The following is a 21,288-nucleotide window of genomic DNA, read 5'->3' as shown; positions in this document are numbered from 1 at the left end:
TTGTGGAATTATGATTTTCAGAATGGCCACTCGTCATGTGTTGGTATAGTGTAACGTCTAAATATATCGCATGTCGCTTGTTGGACAACACAGAGTAAAAAAAAAAAAAAGAAATTGGTTTGTTTATTTTAAACTCTTTTGTACAACTTGCAATATGGAGTGACTAAATACCCCTTACCTGCAGACCTTCTCACAATCTGATTATGCCTGATCCAATGTTGCCTCTGCATGTTTGCGAGCCCCAAAAACACAAGCACTCAAGTCTTTTTTCTCTTTTTCTATTTGCAGATCATCCAATACTCAAACACCAAAGACAGACGGTGAGCACACTTTAGTTTCTGGTAAAATCATCGTCTGTAACATTCTAATTGTCTCTTTTTTTTTTTCTTCACTCTCTCCTTTGCTGCAGTGCCTCCTCCAGCCGTATAGCAAATGCAGTATTTTGATGAAGCAAGGAGAGGTCGGCATCAGAACCGAAGTGTGCAACATTCATAAAAGTGTTTTATGGTTGTTGGACCGCACCCGGATGATCAATAAAAAATGTACTCAAATGTTTCTCACACTCATGGCAGTTTTTGTTTTTGCAGATCCAAATTAAGAATACAAAGAGAAAGTTCATCTTTTGTCAGAAGTGCAAATATTTGACTGTCACAGTTGGTTGCAATATATTAAAAAAGAAAGAAAACATGAAACAAATCAAAGCCTTGTTCATCATGCGATGTCATAACACAGATGTTGCTTTTGGCACATGCATTGAATGAAGGATTTGGTTTGTCTGTCAACATGTTTTTTGTAGCTTCAATTCCTTTCGGGTGATTTAGCTATTGGATAATCACCATTAAGTAAATTATTAATGGCTAACAGCACTCAGACAGAACCAATCCACCAAGGCACAAATATCTGGATAAATGGAAACAAGTCACGTTTTAGCTGAACCCAAATGAGCCACAGAAAAAAAAATCTTAAAAAATCATAAATCGACATGGTTCCCTCACCTGACTTCCATATTTGAGGTTATGTGTCAGAGTAATTTTTGAAATAATATTTCTCAGCAGTGGTGATGCGTTTCATAAGAAACATTCAAAACAACGCATACAAGTCAGAGACCTCAACATTTATTTTTCTCACTGAAATTACAGTCAAATTCAAATTTTACCCCTCTTGGTGGTTTCTGATCATAGTAATCGAGATGTTGGGATTTTTGTGAAGTGAAGGTGACAGTTGTTTAAACTTTCCTTTGAGTGATTCAATTTCCCCCATGCTCATAAGAATATCCCAAACATGACTTTTGTTTGGGTCATGACTCACTCCTGGCATGCACTGTGTCACGCTTTGGTCTTGAGACATAGAACAAACTAAAGTAGTTTTACACAGTAAACTACATGTAGAAGTATGATGCATACAGGTCATTTTCAACATGTCATCAATGTCAACATAAGTAAATGTGCTGATTGAATTCAGCAGCAGCATCACGGCCAATGCCATCATTATGATTTCTGAGTCCTTGATTGATTTCATAGAAATCAAAGAATTTTAGCAAAATGAGAACTCTATCACCCAGCCACCGATTTAACTTTGGTACTGAGATACACAACCACAATCTAAGAAGATTCATACAATATCAAAAATTATCCTCGTACAAAGATGATAATCATAACCTGATATTGTGACGAGTGACATGTACTTAATTCAAAATGTGAGGAAAAATAAATATTTAAAAAAAAATGTTCCAAACAGCATGGGTTTGTAATTGGAAATAAAAGGTCCTCAATATGAATGCCTCATAGAAAATAAAATATAAATATGAACTTGTTCTGTACTTGAAAAGCAGCTAGTGGCGAATCATTTTAAGAGTTGAAATCCAATGTGAATTAACCTCAAACGCCTTTCTGTCATCCCTTCTTCATGGAAGACTTTCAATCATTCCTGGTCATGCGGGGCCACTGGACGTCGACGTTTCTTCAGCAAGAGTTTAAGCTGAAAGAAATTTGATTCTATAAATATGTTGTTTTTTTTATAATGAATTTAGCTGTTTTTAATGGATAATTATTTTTTATAATATAATTAATTTACCTGTAATCATTGATCTAATTTCTGAATTCCTTAATTTATTTGAGTGAGTTAGAAAACCCGCAATATTTTACTTTGTTATTTATTTAGCTAATTTTATTGACAACAAAGAATTTGGCTCACCTGCTCCCCTTGCAGGCCGCCCTGCAGAAGATGCGCCGGTAGGCCGTTTTCCATATTGCGGATGCTAGGATCAGCTCCTTTGCTCAGAAGGAGCCGCAGGATCTCCTCCTGCCGGGGGTTGCCATGGAGACAGGCCGCCATGTGTAAAGCTGTGTGGCCGTGTGCCTTGAAGTAGAAATTGGATACTGAGTCACACTGACCACACAGTGACTTTTTCATGCAGTGAACAGCAGGTACTCACTTTCATGTTGACAAAGTCTTTGACATTATGCATGGGGATGCTGAGCAGATAGTGGAGCAGGTCCACATTCCCTTCCTTCACAGCCAAGTGTAGAACTGTCTTGCTACTTTTGATTTCCTGCAATTTAGCAAGTGGGGGAGATGGGGGGGGGCGGGCCATAACAAAACCACAATAAGTTGCGCTGGAATATGCAAATATCACTAGAAAGAAAACAAAAGTGACGACATCATTGTGGTCGGCTCGGGTAGTTCCCCTTTTTTAATACAAGTGATACTATATATGTCACTAATATTATCCATTTAAAGCCTTTAGGTCTCAAACTCAAGGCCCGGGGGCTGAATATGGCCCATCACAACATTTGATGTGGCCCCCGAAGACAAATTGTCTTCATGTGTCAATACTAAACTTACAAATTGTCTTCACTTTTAAAGAAATACAGATATTGCTAGAAATTTTTGTTACCATTGCTCTTTTGAAAATATTTGAACAGTTTAATGTTGACGTTCATAATGGCCCTCCGATGGTAACTATGACTACGATGCGGCCCGTGACAAAAATGAGTTTGACTTTACAGAGATAATAAACGATAAATGGATAGAGGATGGACGTTTGTACTCCACCTGGCTGAGTGGCGAAGCGCCTGCATTGAGAAGCACCTGCACACAGCAGAGCTTCTCTTCAGCTTTAGCCTGAAGGTTAACATCGGCCATCCCACAGGCAAACAAAGCCTTCATGGTGACACTGTGAGAAATGGCTGCACAGTGCAGAGGCGTCATACCTAGCACAAAAATATCAAATAGTTGAACAAGGGATAGGTACCCGTAATATTTTAGTAAATAGTTCATGTTGATGACACTCTGGACAAGTACTGTTCATATTGTACATAAATATAAGAATGTTTTTGTAATAGTGAGACATTACCTTCAAAATCTCTGGCCTCCAGGTTGACAGCAGGTTTATTGGACAGAATTACCTAGAAAAAAAAAAGATTTTGGATTAAATTTTAAATATTTGATTAAATAGAAATAATATGATTTGCCTCGATTCAACCTTTACATATTACCATGACTCGAATGAGCAAGAAACTAAACTGAAACCTTGAAAAACTATCTGTACTGTATCTATAAATGTTTTTCCCCACTTTTTCCAAATTATCCCTAACACAGTTCTTTTTTTTTTTTGTTTTCTTTTAAGAAGAATGAAGATTCAATAAATGTTAAAAATTTGAAGCATATTAGTCCAAAGTGGTTCAGCCCCATACCTGCATTATCCTTGGTAGGCCATCGTGGGCAGCCAGATGAAGAGCATTTTGCCCTTTGTCATCACAAGCATTAATTTCCGCTCCAAATGTCAGCAGATCGTGAACAATGTCTGGCTGGTTTGCTGTCACGGCCACCAATAAGGCAGTCTATTCATGCAAAATCAAAATACAAATGTATAATGTTGCTCACAATTCAAGAATGTGTCCATGTATTAAAATTGCTTGCTTTTCCATACTTTGCCTTTGTGCTCTTTCGCATCAAGCTTCCCCAAATCCCTCAGCTTCTCTGCTGCGGCAAAGGCCCACTCCCTGAGACCCTTAGCTGTGCAGATATGCAGAATGCTGACCCAAAACAAAACAACGGAAACAAATAAATAATTAGCCAACAACAAATGCTGGTAATTCTCCATCTGTCAATTATAAGCATGAAAAAACACCTTTACAATCCATAAAAATCAAAACTTGGAATTTCCAATTATTCTAATGAGTGACTTTTTAGGAAATAATTTCTAACAAGTGACCATAAACATGTGGGTAGCCTCATACATTTGACCCAGTTTCCTTTTAGAACTTGTATGACTCAGGATGTTTTTTTTTTTTCTATGATTACAAAACATCAACACACACAGTTTAGCAGACAGTCACACTAGTAAGAAACACTCATTCATACAACGTTACATACAAATCTCCGAATATACTAAATGTTTCATGGCTGATCACTCACGTGTCTCCATCTTCATCCTGACCGATGATTTTACTGTAGTCCATTTCTCTCATCATCATCCTGGCTTTCTCGAGTGTGTCGGTGTCCAACCAGGACCCGAAAGTTGGCTGGGGGGGCTGACTGGGTCCGAGAAGGGTCCAAGTAGACGCTGCGCCCTGATTTGCAGCTGCCATCTGGCACTCCTGCTCAAAGAAAGAAAAAAAAACTCAAATTCAACTCAAAATTATTTATATATTTATTTATTCATTTATGTGTTTATTTATTTATGTGTTTATTTATTTATTTGTATACTTATTTGTCTATTTATTTGTCTATTTATTTAGTTATTCATTTATTTATTTATTTCCTCACGTAAGACTGAGACTCAAATCCTGGATGATGCTGCTGCTGCGAACTGAAAGCGGACTCCAGTGGAACATTATAGCCCATAGGGAAGCTTGGTCCAGGTTGATTGGGGTCATAAGATAGAGCAGGTTCCTGCATGGGGGCCCACAACTCACAGCTCATAGCTGGCATTTCCGTATAGCTGCTTGATGCACCTGAGTTGGAGAGAGAAGCCAAGGTGGGCACACTAATTGTAAAATTCAAAAACTATTGTACAGGAATTGTCCAAATCTCACCTGCACATGTCTGTTGTTCTGACGCCGGCAGGTGCTGTGAGAGGAAATAAAGAAAAAGAAAATGGGGTCATTTTATTAGTGACATAATACCGTATTTTCCGCACTATAAGGCTCAATATTGGTCCATATATAAGGCGCACCGGATTATAAGGCGCGCTGTCGGCTTTTGAGAAAATTGGAGGTTTCTAGGTGCGCCTTATAGTGCGGAAAATACGGTACCGTTGTGCTATGAGATGTTTCTTACAGTAAGCATGTTGTGACCAGTTGTGTTTGCGGGGTAAGAGGTGAGCCCCGACGACATCTCTCGCTTCCTCTTTTGTTCCAGAAGTTTTTTCACTGTGGGCTGAGTGTAGCATGGCTTCTCCTTTGGCGCTGTGGGACAACAATTTACACGCTGAATTTATGTTTTTTTTTATACACAGAATAGGTAAATGAGCGCAACAGGAAAAAGTCACGCGTCACGCGACAAAAAAAGATGTTTCCACTCTGTGATCTGTCTGACGCATCGACTCCATTAGGAAGCCACAAGAGAAAACCTTCACAATGGGATAACATACATGTTTTCTATGACATCTTCCGCGTGGCTCTTTTACACGCACAGAAACACAAACCACATCTTCCTTACTGCGGCACACACACAAACGTCGTCGAATTGGCACAATCACTTGTCTGCTGTCGAATGCACTGCACTACTGTTGTGGTCTTGTTTCTCTTTCATTTTTAGCATGGTATGCTAACATTTATTTAGGTCCATATAAACATTTTTAGCTGCCTTTTTGCTTGGCTGCTTTCATTTACAATATTGGTTTGCTGGCACCTACCAAGCTTTGAATGTTGTTTTTGAGTGTCATTTATTCTAAAACCAATTTTTATGTGTGCTGAAGGAGTCACTGTCATTTTGTTATTCTGTCCAAATTTTGAAATGTATTGATGAAATTGGGGGACTCCCACTAACAGCCCATAGCAATAAATTAGCATCTCTGGTCACGTAAAACTCACAACACTGAGACTCTTTGAATATTTCTTGGCAGGCCTTTTTAATACCTGGGTTGTTCTTGATCAGGGTGATAGTTTAGAAACTGTACCAGACCTTGGAAAGTGTCGGTACATTTAAATAATTTCTACTCATGTTTGAACTTGTGATCTTATAATTTATATCCATCCACCCATTTACACCAACGGGCAATTTAGAGTCTTCGTAAAAAGGATGTTTATGAAAAGTGGAAGGAAGTAGAAGAATGCAGAGAAATCCCACGGAAGCACAGAAAGAACATGCAATGGCCAGTTCTCCATACATTGAGACTCGGAGCACACTCCTAGGGTTAGGGTTAATCTCGTTGCCCTTTGCGATATTCAAATTCGGGCAGTGGAAACCCCTGGACACTGAGTCATGTGCGTGGGAGGGACGATGGGGATTCCAGTGACTTATCTCTTTTGGGCTCCCTCCTCACAGAAAAGAGCGAGAGAGAAAGAAAGCGCAACAGGCGGGAGAGAGAAGCAGCTGCACATTGCCAATGTCGTCATTTTGTGGTCAAACAGAATCAGAAACTATGAGAAAAGATGAGGAGAGACCGATATGTTCTTATTCAGTCAAATACCAAGATGCACTTTCTAACACAGACTATACCATCACTACATAATTGATACATACTTTACAGAAATGATAGGAAAATGTCAATTGTAATACTAAGAAGGGATTCATAGCAATCACTAACATGTCAAATATTTGATGTCCATTCACAGAAGAACATGAATGAAAAAAATGGATTAAAATGTACTCACCTTTATCATAGTGCATGTCTCTGAGGTCTTGGTTGGTATTAGAAGAGTCCAACAACAGCGAGCAGATGTGTGATGTGTGACGTTGCGCTTGTCTGAAGTTTGTCTGCCTTGTTGTTGACTACGCACCACTGCTTGTACACACAGAGTACACCGCCCACACACGTGTGTGTGCTGTTATCCACGCCCTTTCGCGTGTGTTTGTCTGAGTGTGTGTGTGTGTGTGTTTGTGAGTACTTCCACTAACTCATTCCAACATATATAGTGTACATTCTGAAATCAGACAGCTCAAATTATTATTATTATTATTTTTAATAAATTGATGTCTGTTCACTGAAGAACATGAATGAAAAAAAGTTGATTCAAATTATTATTATTATTAATAATAATATCATCATCATATTTAGTATAGTTTGAAGGTTAGAGTAAGGGGTTAAGGTTAGAGTAAAAAATAAACAGCCACTGTAACATGCATATGCACAGTTAAAAAAAATAACATGGAAAAATGACCAAAAATATGATCAAATTCAATTGAAAATCCAGCCATTCATTTTCATATGGGTCTATCATAGCTGACTTAGGGTGAGAGACCATAAACTGGTTGCCCAGCCAATCTCAGTCATTCAAAATGTATTGCATGTAACCATTAATAAAAGCCTGTAGTTTTTAATTTACTTGTAGTTACAGTATCTACTTTAATTTGAGACTCGTTCTTTACACAATAATCTGAATTTCTATTTAGGGACAGAGTGTGAGGAATCTGAAGATACACTGCACACTTTTTAGTAAAACTAACCCTAACCCTACACAGTGCATGTAACTCTTATGTGGACAGCGCCCTCTGCTGTTAACAAACGTTGAAGCGTCTCCGACCTCTGTCGTGCCCAAAAGGGGGCGGAATCCAGTCGTTAGAGACAATGAAAGGAAAACTACAGACGCAGTTGAAGTCATACCTCTTCTGGCTCGTGGATGGCACATCACCACAGGTAAGAGTATATAAATTCGCACATTCGTATAGAACAGTGTGAAAATAATAGTTGACTTGCTCATCAAACGATTATGTGAGTTCTGCACACTCCGACAAACAAATGAACAAATTCTATCTATCTATCTATCTATCTATCTATCTATCTATCTATCTATCTATCTATCTATCTATCTATCTATCTATCTATCTATCTATCTATCTATCTATCTATCTATCTATCTATCCATCTAATTTTTCCCCCTCTCTTTCTCTCTATCTTTCTATCTCTATCTATCCATCCTCCATACCTTCCTACCTCGCTATTTGTTGCTCAATTATTCATTTTGTCTTTTAGAAAATGTCACAGCCAAGCGCGGGGATAATGGCATGCGCCAAATCATTTGTGCTGTTATTCTCTGTACTCTGCAGTAAGTACTTTCCGTTTTTGCTTCTAAGGTGGGTTTTCCTGTGAAGGAAGTAAAACCGCAACCTAATGTCATAACTCAAAGAGGTGTTATAAATTTGATGTGAGTTCTCTCTCTCAAGCTCTCAAAGGCTCTGGGGTGGCATACAACGTGACAGGACACTCACCAGCCATAACATTAGGTACACCTGCACAGCCTGTTACTAGGTTTAAGCAACTTTATGTTCAGGGCCACAAAACGATAGCTTTGATTTGTGTGTTGTTTACCCCAGCAGACGGCCGTGCATCATGCTACACGATCGAGCCTGGCATACTGGCGGGTATTATAAGTGCCGATGTGCTGTTGACCCTTATACTCGTCATCATCACCTACCAATGTGCCAGAATTCAGCTAAGCAAAAGTCAAAAGCACAGAGAAAAGCGTAAGAAAATAGTAATTAGTGTGATGTGGGTGCGGTCTGGTACAAATGACTCATTTTGTCCCCATCTTTTCACAGAGGATCACAAAACGTATATGAATTTCCGGGCGTCGAAGAAGACCTGACCGTTTTTCTACACAGATTATTGAGTTTTAACCTTAAAAAATAAAGCTGAACTGTTTTTTTGTTTTTTTTACTTTATCCTGAAATCTAAAAAGACACTGTTACCTTCAAGCATCAAATTTGGATATTACTTTTGTCTCATGTTGAAAAAAAGGAGTATTTGGCATGAATGCCATGAAGTTACACAAAATATCATAAAAGCACTGTACATAGGCTTATACATACCGTTTGGTACTGTACGTATGTAGCCTATTAAATCTGTCTTTCTAACCATTATTGCAACAAATAAAATCCAATTTTCTAGACACTCGCCTCTGTATACAATCTTATGATCCTGCAATAAATGAGGAAACGTAAATATAGGAACTTATTTTAATGGACACCCTTAAAATTTATTTGGGTTGGGTTTTTTTTTTTGGAAAACGTGCACAAAATGTTTTTTTTTTGCACGCAAAAATGTTGGTTTGTTTGCTGGGCAACTACAACATTGAACTTCCCACAGTCCATCGCTAGAGGGCGTCCGGGACCTCTCTCAAATGACATCATCATTACGTAGCAGGAAGTAAACCAAAGACTACGGAACCCCGCTTGGTTTAAGCACTCGAACAGAAGCTTATCTCCTTCTATTTGGCTGCATCAAATAAAAACGCAACCTATGTGGTGAATCAGTAACATAAAGTAAGAGGTAAGTTACGACCTCGTTACCACCGTTATTTGTAGTACTGCTTAGTTGCAGTTCTTTCATTAGCATGGTAGCTACCACAGTGCTAACTTTATGATATTGATTATTGGCATTATCGTTGAATTACAACTGTCTTTTGTCAAGTAGACACAAAGGCTAACTGAGCAGCGTCCTCGACGAATGTTGGATCTCATCGTCAAATGTTGGTTCTTGCCTGTACCGAGAGTAATACTGTACCGTGGAAATTACAATGGTGGTTGCAGGCGGGCATGCCCCCGATTTTAAATCTCAATGCCTTCATGCACTCTACCAGATGATAACGCGTAATCACATTTGCAAAAACAAAAGACACCTTTTGTTTGCCAAACATCGTTGAACAAGTGTTGTGATTGCAGTGTGAAAATGTTTGCAAGGACCACAGCAAAGTACGTGGAGGAAAAGGACCATAGTCGACTGGAAGATCTTTGGCTGCAGCCTTATGTTGTCTTACGCAGAGCTGGTTAGTACTTGCTTAGGAAATAATTATTTTCTCTTATGAATCCTCTTCCAGTGTTTATTTTTAGTAGAATTCAATCGAAATCATGTGTGATAGGCAGATTGAAAAAGTCCTTGTATAGGTTTTGCCAGTTTCTCTTCAACTGTAACTTTCATTGTTATGATGTGTGTTTGCCTTGTTTTGCAGACATCAGTGAAGTTAAGCAGGAGGAGCCAGAGCTCACTCGTATTAAAGAGGAAGATGTGGGCAAAGAGGTCCACCACTTGAATGAACAAATGGAGCAGACGTTTGTTTGCATCATAAAAAAGGAGGAAGAGACGGAGTGGCCTTGTATTAAAGAGGAGGAAGAAGACTCCTGCGACATTAAAAAGGAGGAGGAGGAGGATATCTACAAGATGCCATCAACTGGTGTTCCTGTGAAGAGTTTAGATGAGGGTCAACATGAGGTGAGCAAAGGGGCGGAGCCTCCAACCTGCAGCTCTAGTCAACAAATGACCAGAGAAGGTGATGGAGACCACTGTGAAGGATCACAAGCAGCTCCAGCACCAGATAGTGATGATGTGACGAAAAACTTTTCCTGCTCAGATTGTGGCCAAAGATACACTCGGAGGGAACATTTAAAAAGGCACACAAGAAGCCACACTGGTGAGAAACCTTTTTTATGCTCAGTTTGTGGCCAAAGATTCACTCGGAAGGGAACTCTAACACTTCATACAAGAACCCACACTGGTGAGAAACGTTTTTCATGCTCAGTTTGTGGACAGAAATTCTTGGAGGGGGGACATTTAAAAACGCACACAAGAATCCACACTGGAGAGAAACCTTTTTCATGCTCAGTTTGTGGCCAAAGATTTTCAGTGAAGAGAACTTTAACAATTCATACAAGAATCCACACTGGTGAGAAACGTTTTTCCTGCTCAGTTTGTGGCCAAAAATTCTCTGAAGGGGGACATTTAAAAAAGCACACAAGAATCCACACTGGTGAGAAACCTTTTTCATGCTCAGTTTGCGGCCAAAAATTCTCTCAGGGTGGACATTTAAAAAGGCACACAAGAATCCACACTGGTGAGAAACCTTTTTCATGCTCAGTTTGTGGCCAAACATTCTCTCAGGATGGACATTTAAAAAGGCACACAAAAACTCACACTGGCGAGAAACCTTTTTCATGCTCTGTTTGTGGCCAAAGATTTGTAGCCAAGCGAAGCTTAAAAAGCCATATAAGAATCCACACTGGCGAGAACCCTGTTGCCTGCTCAGACTCTTGCTAAAGAGAATTCCGAGTGTGTTGGGGAGATGAGCAATGATTTCACCTTCTATTTGAGTCGTAATGAATTTGAGAATATAGTTAACCAGCCTCGGGATGATGAGTTTTGTAATTTTCATCATACTTGATGTTTATTTTGGTTTTAGTTGTGGATTTTAACTAATTACTTTCAATTTATATTCCGGGCACGTTGCTGAGTTTCTATTAGTGTTGAAGGTTTTGATTTGTTCAGCTTTTCATGTTAAAGGTTTTGCCCTCATTTGTCAAGACTTGTTAAGAAGAAAAATCAGAAGCAAATGGCACTTTTTTTCTTTAATAGATGAATCAATTTGTGTAGAAATGCTGAACGACAAAATATGAAAGCATGTGGAATGCCTTAAATCATGAAATAAAATGAGAGTGAATTATACGGAATGACATTGAACAATGTGGAATCATGTGGAGAAGTATTGAATCATAAAATTATGTAGAATGATTTTAAATGAATGATCACACATGTCATGTGATACACCTTAAGAAATGGAGATTTGAGTCATTCCCAACATTTTACGACACAAGTCAGGTAAGTACTGTAAACAGCATATCATCAGTTCATTTGAAATTCCCCTCGGATGTTTTTTTAGAGCACAAAAGTAGGTCCGGGAAAAAGAGGATGTCTGGTCCACCTCCAAACACAATCACGTGTCCACAGTTAAGTGAAGTCTCACTTGCGGAACTTGACTGCCGATGGACAAGCTTTCCTTTGAGACGGAAAACAGCATGAAGGATACATTTTGCATTTCAAATTCACTATTTGGTGAGTGTTACATCCATAAAATGTGCTGTGTTTGCACAATTCCCTGATCGTAAACCTATTTTGCAGGATCTGGAGGACAACAAGGTACGTCCATTATTTTTTATTTTAGTCATTGTAATGATTGACTTTATTTTTGTGTGTCTTTGGTAGAATGTGGCGCTTGCTATTTCATCAGCATGCAGTCGGTCATAGGCATTATTGTCTCTGATATCGTCTTGACAATCTTCATTGCGGTTTCTGTCTTCTACTTGCTAATACTCCACAAGAAAAGAACACAGGAAGACGGTAAACGTTAATCTTACGAGCTATTTTTTTTAAGATATTGATCAGTAATTTATATTTTTTTATTAACAGCAAAAAGGCATGGACAACCCAAACCGGATGAGATAACAGAATCGCCCTATCAGGTGAAGTGTAATTTGTTTTACATTAAATTAAAAGAAAATAAACTGATGGCATTTTAATTTGCTCTTATCTTGTAGGAATTACACGGAATTCAATCGGATGTGTATAGTGAACTTCAACACTTCAGGAAATGAAACTTTTTTTTCCCATTGTATTAACTTTTTGAATTGTACCGTCCTATTTTGATCTCATAGATTATATGTTTCCATATGGGCTACAAGTTTATTTAGCACTGATAATACTCATGTATGATAGTTATGTAAACAAAGAGAGACACTAAATGAAAAGAAAACAAAGCTTACCCCATTTTATCCCATATGCATTTATTTTTTCCAGACAGTTTTCAGCTAAATTATTCTCTTGGCTCACATTTAGCTAAAAAAAACAAAAAAAAAACAGAAAGGAACCGAAAGTTTTGTCCAGACCACTTGTCTTCTTCTCTTCCTGTATTCTTTGTACTACAACCAAAATGGTACTCTTGTTAAAGACTACTGTACTGCCACACCAGTTATCAAGTTTAAAAAAAACAAAGGCCACTTTTCATTTTTGAAGAAAATAATAGGTAACAGAAGTCATTGATTGATGTTAATATGAGCGTGAATGCTTTTCTGTCACCATTTGTGCCCTGTGATTGGCTCCCAACCAGTCCGGGTAGAGTCTGCCTTTTTTCAGCTTGGAGAAGCTCCCACTGGACGGCCTAAAGACGATCATACAGATAATGAATTAACAACCTGTCATTTTGTCCTTTTTGTGTCTTCTTTTCACATAATTTCAATGTATACCCTTTGTTTTGCAAATTTAATTCTTTGTTCCATTGAATTTGAACCTTGTTCCCTTTCCCAGTGCCTAGAAAAGCTCAAAGTGAATACAAGTCTAAATCTGGGCAACAACTGGAACTGGCTGACCTGCTGCTGACAGTGAGTCAATGGATGGGTGCGACTGAGTCACAGAAAATGGGAAAAAATGATAAATAAAACACCAAGAGGTTGACTCAAAAGTATGTCACGGAATTAGATGAAGGCAGAAGAATGTTCCCATCAAAAGTCTTGGGTCAATTGGATGTGTTTCAGAACTGACAAATGATCTTGTTTCTGAGGGAAAGCACTTAGACTCAACATTTAAACTCACCATCATGAACATCCAGTTCTCTGCTCGTGTCCAACGAGTGGACCCCTTCAACGGACGTTGTCATCTGGAGACTCGTGTCTTGGACAGGCAGCCTGCTTGGCACGTTCATAGCATCAGTAACGGCCTCCTCACTGTTCAGATCGACTCGTTCTCCACATTGTTGATCTTGAGCTCGTCTCCTGCTCGCAAGCGGCGCTCCCGTTCGTCTGCGAGGTGGAGCTTTGTCTTCCTCCTTTGATTGAGGAGCCTCATCGCTGTCAAGGTCTTTGGAAGCAGTGACAAAATGTTGATTTCACACCTTTAAGGTAGAATCTACATCATTATAATAATGATTGGGTTTCAAATGGGAAGACAGATCCCAAAAAAGGGTAGGACAATTAGATTTTTGGAAATTGATGTTTTAAACTGACTAAGAGTTTAATTCCATAGTAATCCAATTATGTTAATTAATTTGGTGTTTTTGCCAAGATTTTGATGCATTTTTAAGTTCTTTTCCCCTTCATGTTAATCAATTTTAATTATGTTTATTGTTACACATTAACCTGAAATTTTGCTTATTCCACATGATAGCCTCAAAGGTGTCCAACTTTTTTTAATGTGTGAAATTATAAAGTATACACAACATAACTATTTGATAATCATTAAAGCTCTACCTTTGCTTTCCCCTCCAAGGTTCGCATCAGACACCTCAGGTTCTGCAATTATGATTATTATTACTATTCATTTGATCTGAAGTTCAAAATATTTTCAGCATTTTTCATTTATTAAACACCTGTAATTTTGTCTTGGTTGGCGCTCTCCAAAGACTGATCCTCTGAAAGATCTGAAAATTAATGTTGAAAAAAATGAGTTCATATTACTTTCATTCTGACTCATAAACTGTAGGAGTATCGAGTACAGTACCTTGAGAATCTTGACCTTTCTCTGGTTCACTTGGCGGGTTTCTGTGCCCTGCGAAAGATGACTCATAACACCATGATTTTAAAAAAATCATGTCACAAGCATAACAAAACTGAAACTCGGTTTTGATTTTGCCTCTACCAGATGTGTGTAATTCTTCTTATCGTCTATCATCATTTATCGTTATTCTTATCATCTGTCGATTTCTCTCGATGTCACAGACCTGTCATAATTGCAGGCATGGTCTCTCCTGTTTTTGTGCTGAGGGCATCTACAACAACAGAGATGAACAATTAATGTTTTCATTTTGTTCTAGGAGTTCAAAATACTGACTAACATCAAAATACTGTACCATATAGTAAAATCAAGAAGCAGGACAATAACAATAAATGCTTTGAAAAGTCTGGCAGAATTATTCTCACCATTCAGAAAACTTAAAACATCTTCTCTCCGTGCTACAAAAACATTCAAAAAGGAGAAAAAGAGAAACAGTTGTGGTATTTGTTAGCAAATCAATTGATCATCATATTGGCTCACCTCTGATTAGAGCTGCTGTAACAAGCGGGAGGAGCATCAGCCAGCATATAACACTGAAATTATAAAGTTCAAATCGTTAGTGAAAGTTCAAAATTCAAAATTAAAATATGGAAACTCACAGCTTCATTGTTGACGTCAGTGTCCAGCAGTCCAACGGTGAAGACTCAGGATTGCAACCGAGGCTTTTTATTGAAGGCACCTTGTTCTCCTCCCGTTGGCCTTTGACCTTTAATGAAAGATTCCAACCCGACTCCATTGTCTTTGTTTGACAGCGCGCGGCTCGACTAAGAAAATAAGAGCTTGCAGGGTTGACAAAGCTCTTTTTATATTATCAATCCAATGTCTTGTCTGGACCGGTCATATGTGGATAATTATCTCGGGGAAATGCCCCTGGCTGTCCCTCCCCCTCCGCAACCACCAACCAAGTATCCTTTCAACAAAATGCAGGCCTGATTGCATTTTGTTCTTTGTATCACGATTGTAAACAAATCTGACCACTGCCAAAACAAAGGTCTTTTTTTCCACAAGTAACTCAAGGAGCATTCAGGAGTGGTGGGAAATAGCAAGCTTCAAATACTTTTAACTTTACTTAATTAGTTTTTACAGTTATCTATACTTTGCTTGAGTATTTAGTTTTCTGACAACTTTTTACTTTTACCTCCTACACTTAAAAAAAAAATTGTATATGTACTGGAACTTGTAGTCAACAGAGGTCTGTTGTTTTTTCGGGCATGATGATTGACACGATGTAAAGAAAACAAAAAGAGATTGTCAGAAGTTACAAGGCATAAAAAACGAACAAAAATGATGCAACGGAATTAGAGAAGCAAAATATTGTATTAAAGTAAATATTACATTTGTAAGTATGGTTTGACATTGCAAGAATTATTGTTGCTGAATATATTGTCAGGTTTGCTTATTTGGTTATTATTAGATAAATTAACTTAATTGTTTTGTTAGTCAAATCACATCATTTGCAAACAAATTCTCTTCTCTGTACAGGTTGTTAATAATAATTTTAAAAAAGCATAGTGAGCAGTTTCATTTTGTTATTCTTAAGGCAAGTTATCCAAATGGGTATCCTATATAACTGGTAAAACTTGAACTTAATTTAGTTTATGCAAAGAATGTGATTCATTATTTCTACTTTTACCTGAAATTTTTTATAGGGATACCGGTTAATGAAATTGCGTGTTATCCATCGTAGAAATTTCAAATAATGCAGCCAAGTGAAGAGGAAATACGATGTTCACTTTCAATGCGACCTGTTGGTGGCCATTCCCCCCCAAAAGTGGTGGGAAAAAGAGAAGGGAGAGCGCCCCCTGCCGCCTGCGGCGCCCGAGCTAAGCTCCTGATCCCAAGCATCGCCATATTGATGTCCCAGCAACGCTGAGAGGTAATTGTATTTGACCACGAATCGTCGTATGTTTGTTACCACCGCTGACCGTTCTACCTTCGAGGGGTAGCGGGGACTACGTAGCGTAGTCTTGCTAGTTCTCTGTAGCCACATTCGTCTTTGCGGGCTGTGTTTTTAAGGCGTTGCCAGCCACTCGCCTCGCCATCCAAGCAGGCTATTCATTCCCCCCATGAGCCTGTTAGCTTAGCACTTTTTAGCTCTAGGAAATAGAAATTTTCGAAGCTTGTGGCTCGGTTTAACATAAACAATGACAATAGAAATCGGCGATTCGCCCCTCCCGGTGTCCAAAATGGATTTTTGTCGCGGAATCACGTTCTTTTAGCGTTGGCAGGTTCTGTGAAATGTGACTTGCTACCGGCTTTAGCCTCTCCACTTGACTAGCTAATGCTAACGTGTTAGCAGCCCGGCCAGCTAGCCGGCTTGCCCCGTAAGCTAAGCTAACGTTAGCTCCTTAGCTGCATTGCACTTGTGCAGGCCGTTGAGCGAGGGGGGCTTCTTGCGTGCACCCGCCGCGTTCGTTAAAGCGTGAAGCGGGCAAATTGGCCACATCCCCACGAAGCTTTTTTTGACACCTGATCACAGCATGCGAGTGGATTGATTGCTTAGCGACATCAAAGATGTTGGGTCTTCTGAGCCATAGTAGATGGCGTGCGTTAGCTTAGTTTGCCTCATTGACAGCATTGATTGAAATCAACCTACATTGTTTTTTCCCCTTACAGGAAGTATTGTGTGGTTGTTGCCCCCCAGTGATGACTGTATTGAACCTCGTACGTCCTGATTAAACTGGTTGGATGCCCCCATTTAACAGCCAGGTGAAAATACACCTATTTGTAACCTAGTCAATTTCAGCCATGTAATGACTTCCATGTAAAAAAATCTAGACGACCTTCCTTTGTCTTAATAACTAGTCAAAGTCACTCATGTAATCTTTTGGTCTATCCATGGTTGTAAAATATGTCGTCATATCTGCTTGCCAGCGTAGCTCTCGAACTTTAGCGGCCTCTCAACCGATCTCGTTCCCTTTCATCCGTCGCCAACTTCCTGGAGGTAACCTCCCAGGTATGTGTCATCATGTATACGGCGAGAGAAAAAAATATTTCAAATATGTAGTTGCGATCTATTGTGTTTAGTTGAGGGTGTGTACACTCCGGTGATCTTGATTCTGTTTGTCTTGTAGGAGATTTTCAAGAAGATTCTGTGTAGAATATGTCTGGACCTGTTCCAAGCCGCTCTCGAGTTTACCCCGATGTAAACACACAGAGACCTCGGGAATACTGGGACTATGAGTCCCATGTTGTGGAGTGGGGGTAAGGCAGACGCGCTGTGGAAGAGTTGCCAATTGGTCCGATCATTAATTCCTAAATTGTCACCTTGCAGAAACCAGGACGACTATCAGCTAGTCAGAAAACTTGGTCGAGGCAAATATAGTGAAGTGTTTGAAGCTATAAACATCACAAACAATGAAAAAGTGGTTGTGAAAATACTAAAGGTATGGCAGTCATCCGGAGGTGGACTAGCCCTATCGCAAAATATTTTCTGACTGTCTTAAAATCCCATTATTGTTCCTTTGTCTTCTCAAAGCCGGTGAAAAAAAAGAAAATCAAGAGAGAAATAAAAATCCTGGAGAACCTCCGGGGCGGCCCAAATATCATCTCACTGCTAGATATTGTCAAGGATCCCGTGGTATGTATTCTGTTCTCCTCTCAGTTGAAAAATGAACTAGTATAATAGTCGTGCAAGAGGCTAACAGCAGGATCCTCACGGGCGGGGTCACATTTCCATTTTTAGGAGTTGTGTTCCTATTCATTCACGCTTTTGTTTCTCCCGCCAGTCCCGAACCCCCGCTCTGGTTTTTGAACATGTGAACAACACAGACTTCAAGGTATGCATCAGACTTATCTCTTTCATGAGCACAACAATCATCTGATAACAAACCGGAATGTTTCTATTTTACAGCAATTGTATCAAACTCTATCTGACTTTGACATACGGTTTTACATGTATGAAATCTTAAAGGTAAGTCGTCTTTGTAAGGTGTCATTTTATCGCGGGGGGGGGGGGGGATGTGAGTTTGACAGGTTGCATTGCTGTTCTTTAGGCTCTGGATTACTGCCATAGTATGGGCATCATGCACAGAGATGTGAAGCCACACAATGTCATGATCGACCACGAACACAGAAAGGTACTGGCTCGCTTTGGCACGCAAGTTACGACATTCGATTGTGGCGAAATCATCTCTCCTATGTTTTGTTGGAAATGTTCAGCTCCGCCTAATCGACTGGGGATTGGCCGAGTTCTACCACCCAAGCCAGGAATACAACGTGCGAGTGGCCTCCAGGTACTTTAAAGGACCTGAACTACTGGTAGATTACCAGGTGAGGAGCACAGTATGTGTCAAGTGTTTGTATTTTTGGGACGGAATCAATGCAACGTCTCTTGCTTCTCTTGCGCAGATGTATGATTACAATCTTGACATGTGGAGTTTGGGCTGCATGTTGGCCAGCATGATCTTCAGAAAGGAACCTTTCTTTCACGGTCACGACAACTACGATCAGGTAGGTTGACAACAGGCCTGGCGATACAACTGGTACATTTTTAGTAGTGTCTGATAACATTTGATTTTCTTTACAGCTTGTGCGGATTGCAAAAGTCTTAGGCACAGAGGACCTGTACGACTACATCGACAAGTACAACATTGAATTGGATCCACGGTTCAACGACATTTTGGGAAGGTGAGACGGAGGCCATCCTTGCAGAAACATTTTCAGTATCGCCTTCCCATTGATGACAGAACTATTTCTTCGTAGCATCAAAGAAAGTCTTTCCGCCCCACGCAGTAATGACAAAATCAAACTAGATTTTTATTTTATTTTTTTCCTGCATCTGACAATGGCTTCTTGAGTTTACCCAAAGTGCATGACACTCTTGAGTGCATGTTGTGGTCATAGAAAATCAAGCAAGAATCTTTTGTGCAGTTTGATGTATGAATTTAGTGTATTTGTTTTTGTTGTTACCTCTAAGTTTTGAGGAAATTCCTTTTTCAAATTGGAAAGCTTCATCACAGGCATGTTATGCACATTGGTTGTGTGCCAGCAGGAGGGTTGTAAGTTGCCTTTTTTGTGCAATCTGGGTTTCTACACCTGACTGTGTCAGTGTTGGATAATAATATTGTGTAAGCGCAGTGTGAAAAAGCCTCACCAGTCGGGGTTCTACAAACAGGTGACCGAATGTGTCCTGCGGAGTGCCTGTTGGAAGCCTTGGGTATAAAATGACTTGTTTTTCTTTGCCGTTCTTTAGACACTCTCGTAAAAGGTGGGAGAGGTTTGTACACAGTGAGAACCAGCACCTGGTCAGCACAGAGGCTCTGGACTTCCTGGACAAACTGCTGCGCTATGACCATCAAGCCCGACTGACAGCCAAAGAGGCCATGGATCATCCATACTTCTGTTAGTGCTTGAGTCAGCTGACCTAAACCGGGCTCAAATGTCTTAAGTGAGTCTTATGACTCCAACTCATTCCAGATCCCATCGTCAGAGATCAGGGAAGGGGGCCCACTCCTGGAGGGATGGCGGCCAGCTCGACACCAGTCAGCTCCTCAAGTATGATGGCTGGTAGGTTGAACTATACCAAAGTGGAATAGGCCCCGCCGTCCGAGTCCCCGTGAGTAATCAAGCTTTACTGCGTGTCCTAGGCATCAGCTCAATGACCTCCTCGCAGCCGCTGGCAAACATCGCCGGGTCACCCGTCATCTCCGCCCCCAACACTCTGGCCACACAAGTTCCTGCAGCCACCGGGGTCCAGCCCTGAGGGACCCACCTGCCCGCCCCGTTACCCCCCCGAGTCCCGTGTTTGTGTGTGCTCATGGCCACATCCTGCCTAGTTTTCACTGTGGCCCCCGCGCCACAGTTCCCCTTTTTATGTCAACAATAACAAAGATGATTTAAATTGCTTTTCACATTCATTTATATTTTGACACCTGGACTTGACAGATCATGTATTGTTACACCTGTCAGGATTATTAGAATTAATTTGGGTGTGTTGACAATTCTAATAAGATGTAGACATGAAGAGAATGGATAATAAAATTTATTTTGTATGTTCCAAATATACAGTCTTGCTTGAAACTGTTTTGATGCGGGAACCTGCTGTACGACACTGTGAACCTCCCCACGACTTCACGCGACAGTCAGGACTCTGGTGTGCTCGGTGCTGTGCACACACAACACACACATCGCTATGTGCAGGAGTTGTCGGTCTTTTGAAGTTGTTAGTTGCTATTATTCAAAAATTGGACTTTTGTAGATATTCTACAGTAACTGTCAGGTTGCATGCACCCAATGCTGAATATCACAGGGTCGATAGTTTGCCAATTTTATGTTACGTTCACTTCTGTACGTGTATGTATGTGTTCATGTTTGTTTTTTTATGAAGTCTCTTACAAATGATTTTGATGACATAGACAATTTTGTAACTTTTTGTTTTATGTTGGGAAGAGTCATCACCTACAAAAACAACTTCAAAAAAAATAAACAGTTTAAACAGGGATTTGCAGACACCGTCTTTTTGAATTTAACACCCCCCCCTTATAGACTTGAATATTTTACAGATTTAACAACTATTGCAATTTATTTCAGCATTCAACAATTTACAGTCTAAAAGCAAAACAAAAGTAAAGTCAAAGTACCAGTCAAAATGATCTCGAGTTTGTGGAAGTGTGTCCAATTTGTGGACTGATGTTAGAATATTAATAATCGCTTTATAAATGTTGTGGAAGGCATTCCAAACTATTTTAAGCCATTACAAATAGCAATTAAATATGACAATATAACTTGTCTTCAAAATAGAAACTACCGTACCATTAAGCTATACGAGCCAGCGAGTACTCTACATAAAACGGCCTAACACCGCAGAA

General features: G+C 39.7%; 6 protein-coding genes across 12 annotated transcripts; 4 read left to right on the top strand and 2 right to left on the bottom strand.

The window, feature by feature from the left end:
• Positions 1 to 316: 316 nt before the first annotated feature.
• On the bottom strand, positions 317 to 6,911 carry LOC119136174 (NF-kappa-B inhibitor delta). Its single transcript, XM_037274474.1, has 12 exons — positions 6,822 to 6,911; positions 5,284 to 5,411; positions 5,040 to 5,073; positions 4,771 to 4,958; positions 4,420 to 4,601; positions 3,932 to 4,037; positions 3,696 to 3,842; positions 3,356 to 3,407; positions 3,055 to 3,212; positions 2,435 to 2,551; positions 2,194 to 2,358; positions 317 to 1,977 (listed from the first exon to the last, which is right to left on the bottom strand). The coding sequence occupies exons 1-12, from the start codon at positions 6,835 to 6,837 to the stop codon at positions 1,921 to 1,923; spliced, it is 1,350 nt and encodes a 449-aa protein (XP_037130369.1). The 5' UTR covers positions 6,838 to 6,911; the 3' UTR covers positions 317 to 1,920.
• A 374-nt stretch (positions 6,912 to 7,285) lies between these two features.
• Positions 7,286 to 9,061, top strand: LOC119136294 (TYRO protein tyrosine kinase-binding protein-like). Of its 4 annotated transcripts, none has more exons than XM_037274661.1 (5): positions 7,286 to 7,804; positions 8,141 to 8,213; positions 8,332 to 8,391; positions 8,482 to 8,631; positions 8,707 to 9,061. In XM_037274661.1, exons 1-5 carry the CDS (start codon positions 7,736 to 7,738, stop codon positions 8,751 to 8,753), a joined length of 399 nt encoding a protein of 132 aa, XP_037130556.1. In that variant the 5' UTR covers positions 7,286 to 7,735; the 3' UTR covers positions 8,754 to 9,061. The 4 variants fall into 4 exon arrangements, with proteins under 4 accessions (XP_037130556.1, XP_037130558.1, XP_037130557.1 ...); XM_037274663.1 differs by having other exon boundaries at positions 7,287 to 7,804; positions 8,341 to 8,391; XM_037274662.1 differs by having other exon boundaries at positions 7,288 to 7,804; positions 8,485 to 8,631.
• Positions 9,062 to 9,264: 203 nt separating this feature from the next.
• LOC119136260 (zinc finger protein 467-like) lies at positions 9,265 to 11,602 on the top strand. 4 transcript variants are annotated; one of them, XM_037274611.1, is made up of 4 exons: positions 9,284 to 9,686; positions 9,829 to 9,932; positions 10,116 to 10,651; positions 11,195 to 11,602. In XM_037274611.1, exons 1-4 carry the CDS (start codon positions 9,634 to 9,636, stop codon positions 11,195 to 11,197), a joined length of 696 nt encoding a protein of 231 aa, XP_037130506.1. In that variant the 5' UTR covers positions 9,284 to 9,633; the 3' UTR covers positions 11,198 to 11,602. The 4 variants fall into 4 exon arrangements, 1 of the variants encoding a protein (XP_037130506.1); XR_005100681.1 differs by lacking the exon at positions 11,195 to 11,602 and having other exon boundaries at positions 9,265 to 9,436; positions 9,578 to 9,932; positions 10,116 to 10,674; XR_005100680.1 differs by lacking the exon at positions 11,195 to 11,602 and having other exon boundaries at positions 9,267 to 9,436; positions 9,581 to 9,932; positions 10,116 to 10,674.
• Positions 11,603 to 11,711: 109 nt separating this feature from the next.
• On the top strand, positions 11,712 to 14,826 carry LOC119136301 (transmembrane immune signaling adaptor TYROBP). Its single transcript, XM_037274673.1, has 5 exons — positions 11,712 to 11,989; positions 12,056 to 12,073; positions 12,140 to 12,274; positions 12,344 to 12,396; positions 12,472 to 14,826. The coding sequence occupies exons 1-5, from the start codon at positions 11,920 to 11,922 to the stop codon at positions 12,526 to 12,528; spliced, it is 333 nt and encodes a 110-aa protein (XP_037130568.1). The 5' UTR covers positions 11,712 to 11,919; the 3' UTR covers positions 12,529 to 14,826.
• Positions 12,937 to 16,185, bottom strand: LOC119136258. Its single transcript, XM_037274609.1, has 9 exons — positions 15,079 to 16,185; positions 14,960 to 15,012; positions 14,845 to 14,877; positions 14,646 to 14,693; positions 14,426 to 14,473; positions 14,295 to 14,345; positions 14,176 to 14,217; positions 13,523 to 13,786; positions 12,937 to 13,091 (listed from the first exon to the last, which is right to left on the bottom strand). The coding sequence occupies exons 1-9, from the start codon at positions 15,213 to 15,215 to the stop codon at positions 13,063 to 13,065; spliced, it is 705 nt and encodes a 234-aa protein (XP_037130504.1). The 5' UTR covers positions 15,216 to 16,185; the 3' UTR covers positions 12,937 to 13,062.
• A 1,162-nt stretch (positions 16,186 to 17,347) lies between these two features.
• Positions 17,348 to 20,921, top strand: LOC119136199 (casein kinase II subunit alpha). The gene is made up of 13 exons (XM_037274519.1): positions 17,348 to 17,435; positions 17,554 to 17,683; positions 17,754 to 17,865; positions 17,958 to 18,059; positions 18,208 to 18,258; positions 18,333 to 18,392; positions 18,475 to 18,558; positions 18,641 to 18,751; positions 18,830 to 18,931; positions 19,008 to 19,108; positions 19,674 to 19,822; positions 19,898 to 19,987; positions 20,068 to 20,921. Exons 2-13 carry the CDS (start codon positions 17,583 to 17,585, stop codon positions 20,181 to 20,183), a joined length of 1,179 nt encoding a protein of 392 aa, XP_037130414.1. The 5' UTR covers positions 17,348 to 17,435; positions 17,554 to 17,582; the 3' UTR covers positions 20,184 to 20,921.
• The last annotated feature ends 367 nt before the right edge of the window (positions 20,922 to 21,288 follow it).

The sequence above is a fragment of the Syngnathus acus genome, chromosome 16, assembly GCF_901709675.1.
Source record: "Syngnathus acus chromosome 16, fSynAcu1.2, whole genome shotgun sequence".
NCBI classification, from domain to species: Eukaryota; Metazoa; Chordata; class Actinopteri; order Syngnathiformes; family Syngnathidae; genus Syngnathus; species Syngnathus acus.
This window is presented reverse-complemented; position numbering and strand designations above follow the sequence as displayed.

What these genes read in the sequence shown, in the direction of transcription:
- LOC119136174 (XM_037274474.1), bottom strand. An exon ending in CAGGATGAAGATGGAGACAC is followed by an intron (nt 4,038 to 4,419) that starts GTGAGTGATCAG and finishes GTTTTGGGTCAG; the next exon opens with CATTCTGCATATCTGCACAG. An exon ending in AAGACTTTGTCAACATGAAA is followed by an intron (nt 2,359 to 2,434) that starts GTGAGTACCTGC and finishes TTCTACTTCAAG; the next exon opens with GCACACGGCCACACAGCTTT.
- LOC119136294 (XM_037274661.1), top strand. Translation starts at nt 7,736, where the DNA reads ATGAAAGGAAAACTACAGACGCAGTTGAAGTCATACCTCTTCTGGCTC. An exon ending in CTCACCAGCCATAACATTAG is followed by an intron (nt 8,392 to 8,481) that starts GTACACCTGCAC and finishes TGTTTACCCCAG; the next exon opens with CAGACGGCCGTGCATCATGC. An exon ending in TCAAAAGCACAGAGAAAAGC is followed by an intron (nt 8,632 to 8,706) that starts GTAAGAAAATAG and finishes ATCTTTTCACAG; the next exon opens with AGGATCACAAAACGTATATG.
- LOC119136260 (XM_037274611.1), top strand. Translation starts at nt 9,634, where the DNA reads ATGTTGGTTCTTGCCTGTACCGAGAGTAATACTGTACCGTGGAAATTA. An exon ending in GTACCGTGGAAATTACAATG is followed by an intron (nt 9,687 to 9,828) that starts GTGGTTGCAGGC and finishes TTGTGATTGCAG; the next exon opens with TGTGAAAATGTTTGCAAGGA. An exon ending in TGTTGTCTTACGCAGAGCTG is followed by an intron (nt 9,933 to 10,115) that starts GTTAGTACTTGC and finishes CTTGTTTTGCAG; the next exon opens with ACATCAGTGAAGTTAAGCAG.
- LOC119136301 (XM_037274673.1), top strand. Translation starts at nt 11,920, where the DNA reads ATGGACAAGCTTTCCTTTGAGACGGAAAACAGCATGAAGGATACATTT. An exon ending in GAAAAGAACACAGGAAGACG is followed by an intron (nt 12,275 to 12,343) that starts GTAAACGTTAAT and finishes TTTTATTAACAG; the next exon opens with CAAAAAGGCATGGACAACCC. An exon ending in TAACAGAATCGCCCTATCAG is followed by an intron (nt 12,397 to 12,471) that starts GTGAAGTGTAAT and finishes CTTATCTTGTAG; the next exon opens with GAATTACACGGAATTCAATC.
- LOC119136258 (XM_037274609.1), bottom strand. Translation starts at nt 15,215, where the DNA reads ATGGAGTCGGGTTGGAATCTTTCATTAAAGGTCAAAGGCCAACGGGAG. An exon ending in CTGACGTCAACAATGAAGCT is followed by an intron (nt 15,013 to 15,078) that starts GTGAGTTTCCAT and finishes TTATAATTTCAG; the next exon opens with TGTTATATGCTGGCTGATGC. An exon ending in CAACCAAGACAAAATTACAG is followed by an intron (nt 14,218 to 14,294) that starts GTGTTTAATAAA and finishes TCATAATTGCAG; the next exon opens with AACCTGAGGTGTCTGATGCG.
- LOC119136199 (XM_037274519.1), top strand. Translation starts at nt 17,583, where the DNA reads ATGTCTGGACCTGTTCCAAGCCGCTCTCGAGTTTACCCCGATGTAAAC. An exon ending in TCCCATGTTGTGGAGTGGGG is followed by an intron (nt 17,684 to 17,753) that starts GTAAGGCAGACG and finishes GTCACCTTGCAG; the next exon opens with AAACCAGGACGACTATCAGC. An exon ending in GTCACGACAACTACGATCAG is followed by an intron (nt 18,932 to 19,007) that starts GTAGGTTGACAA and finishes TTTTCTTTACAG; the next exon opens with CTTGTGCGGATTGCAAAAGT.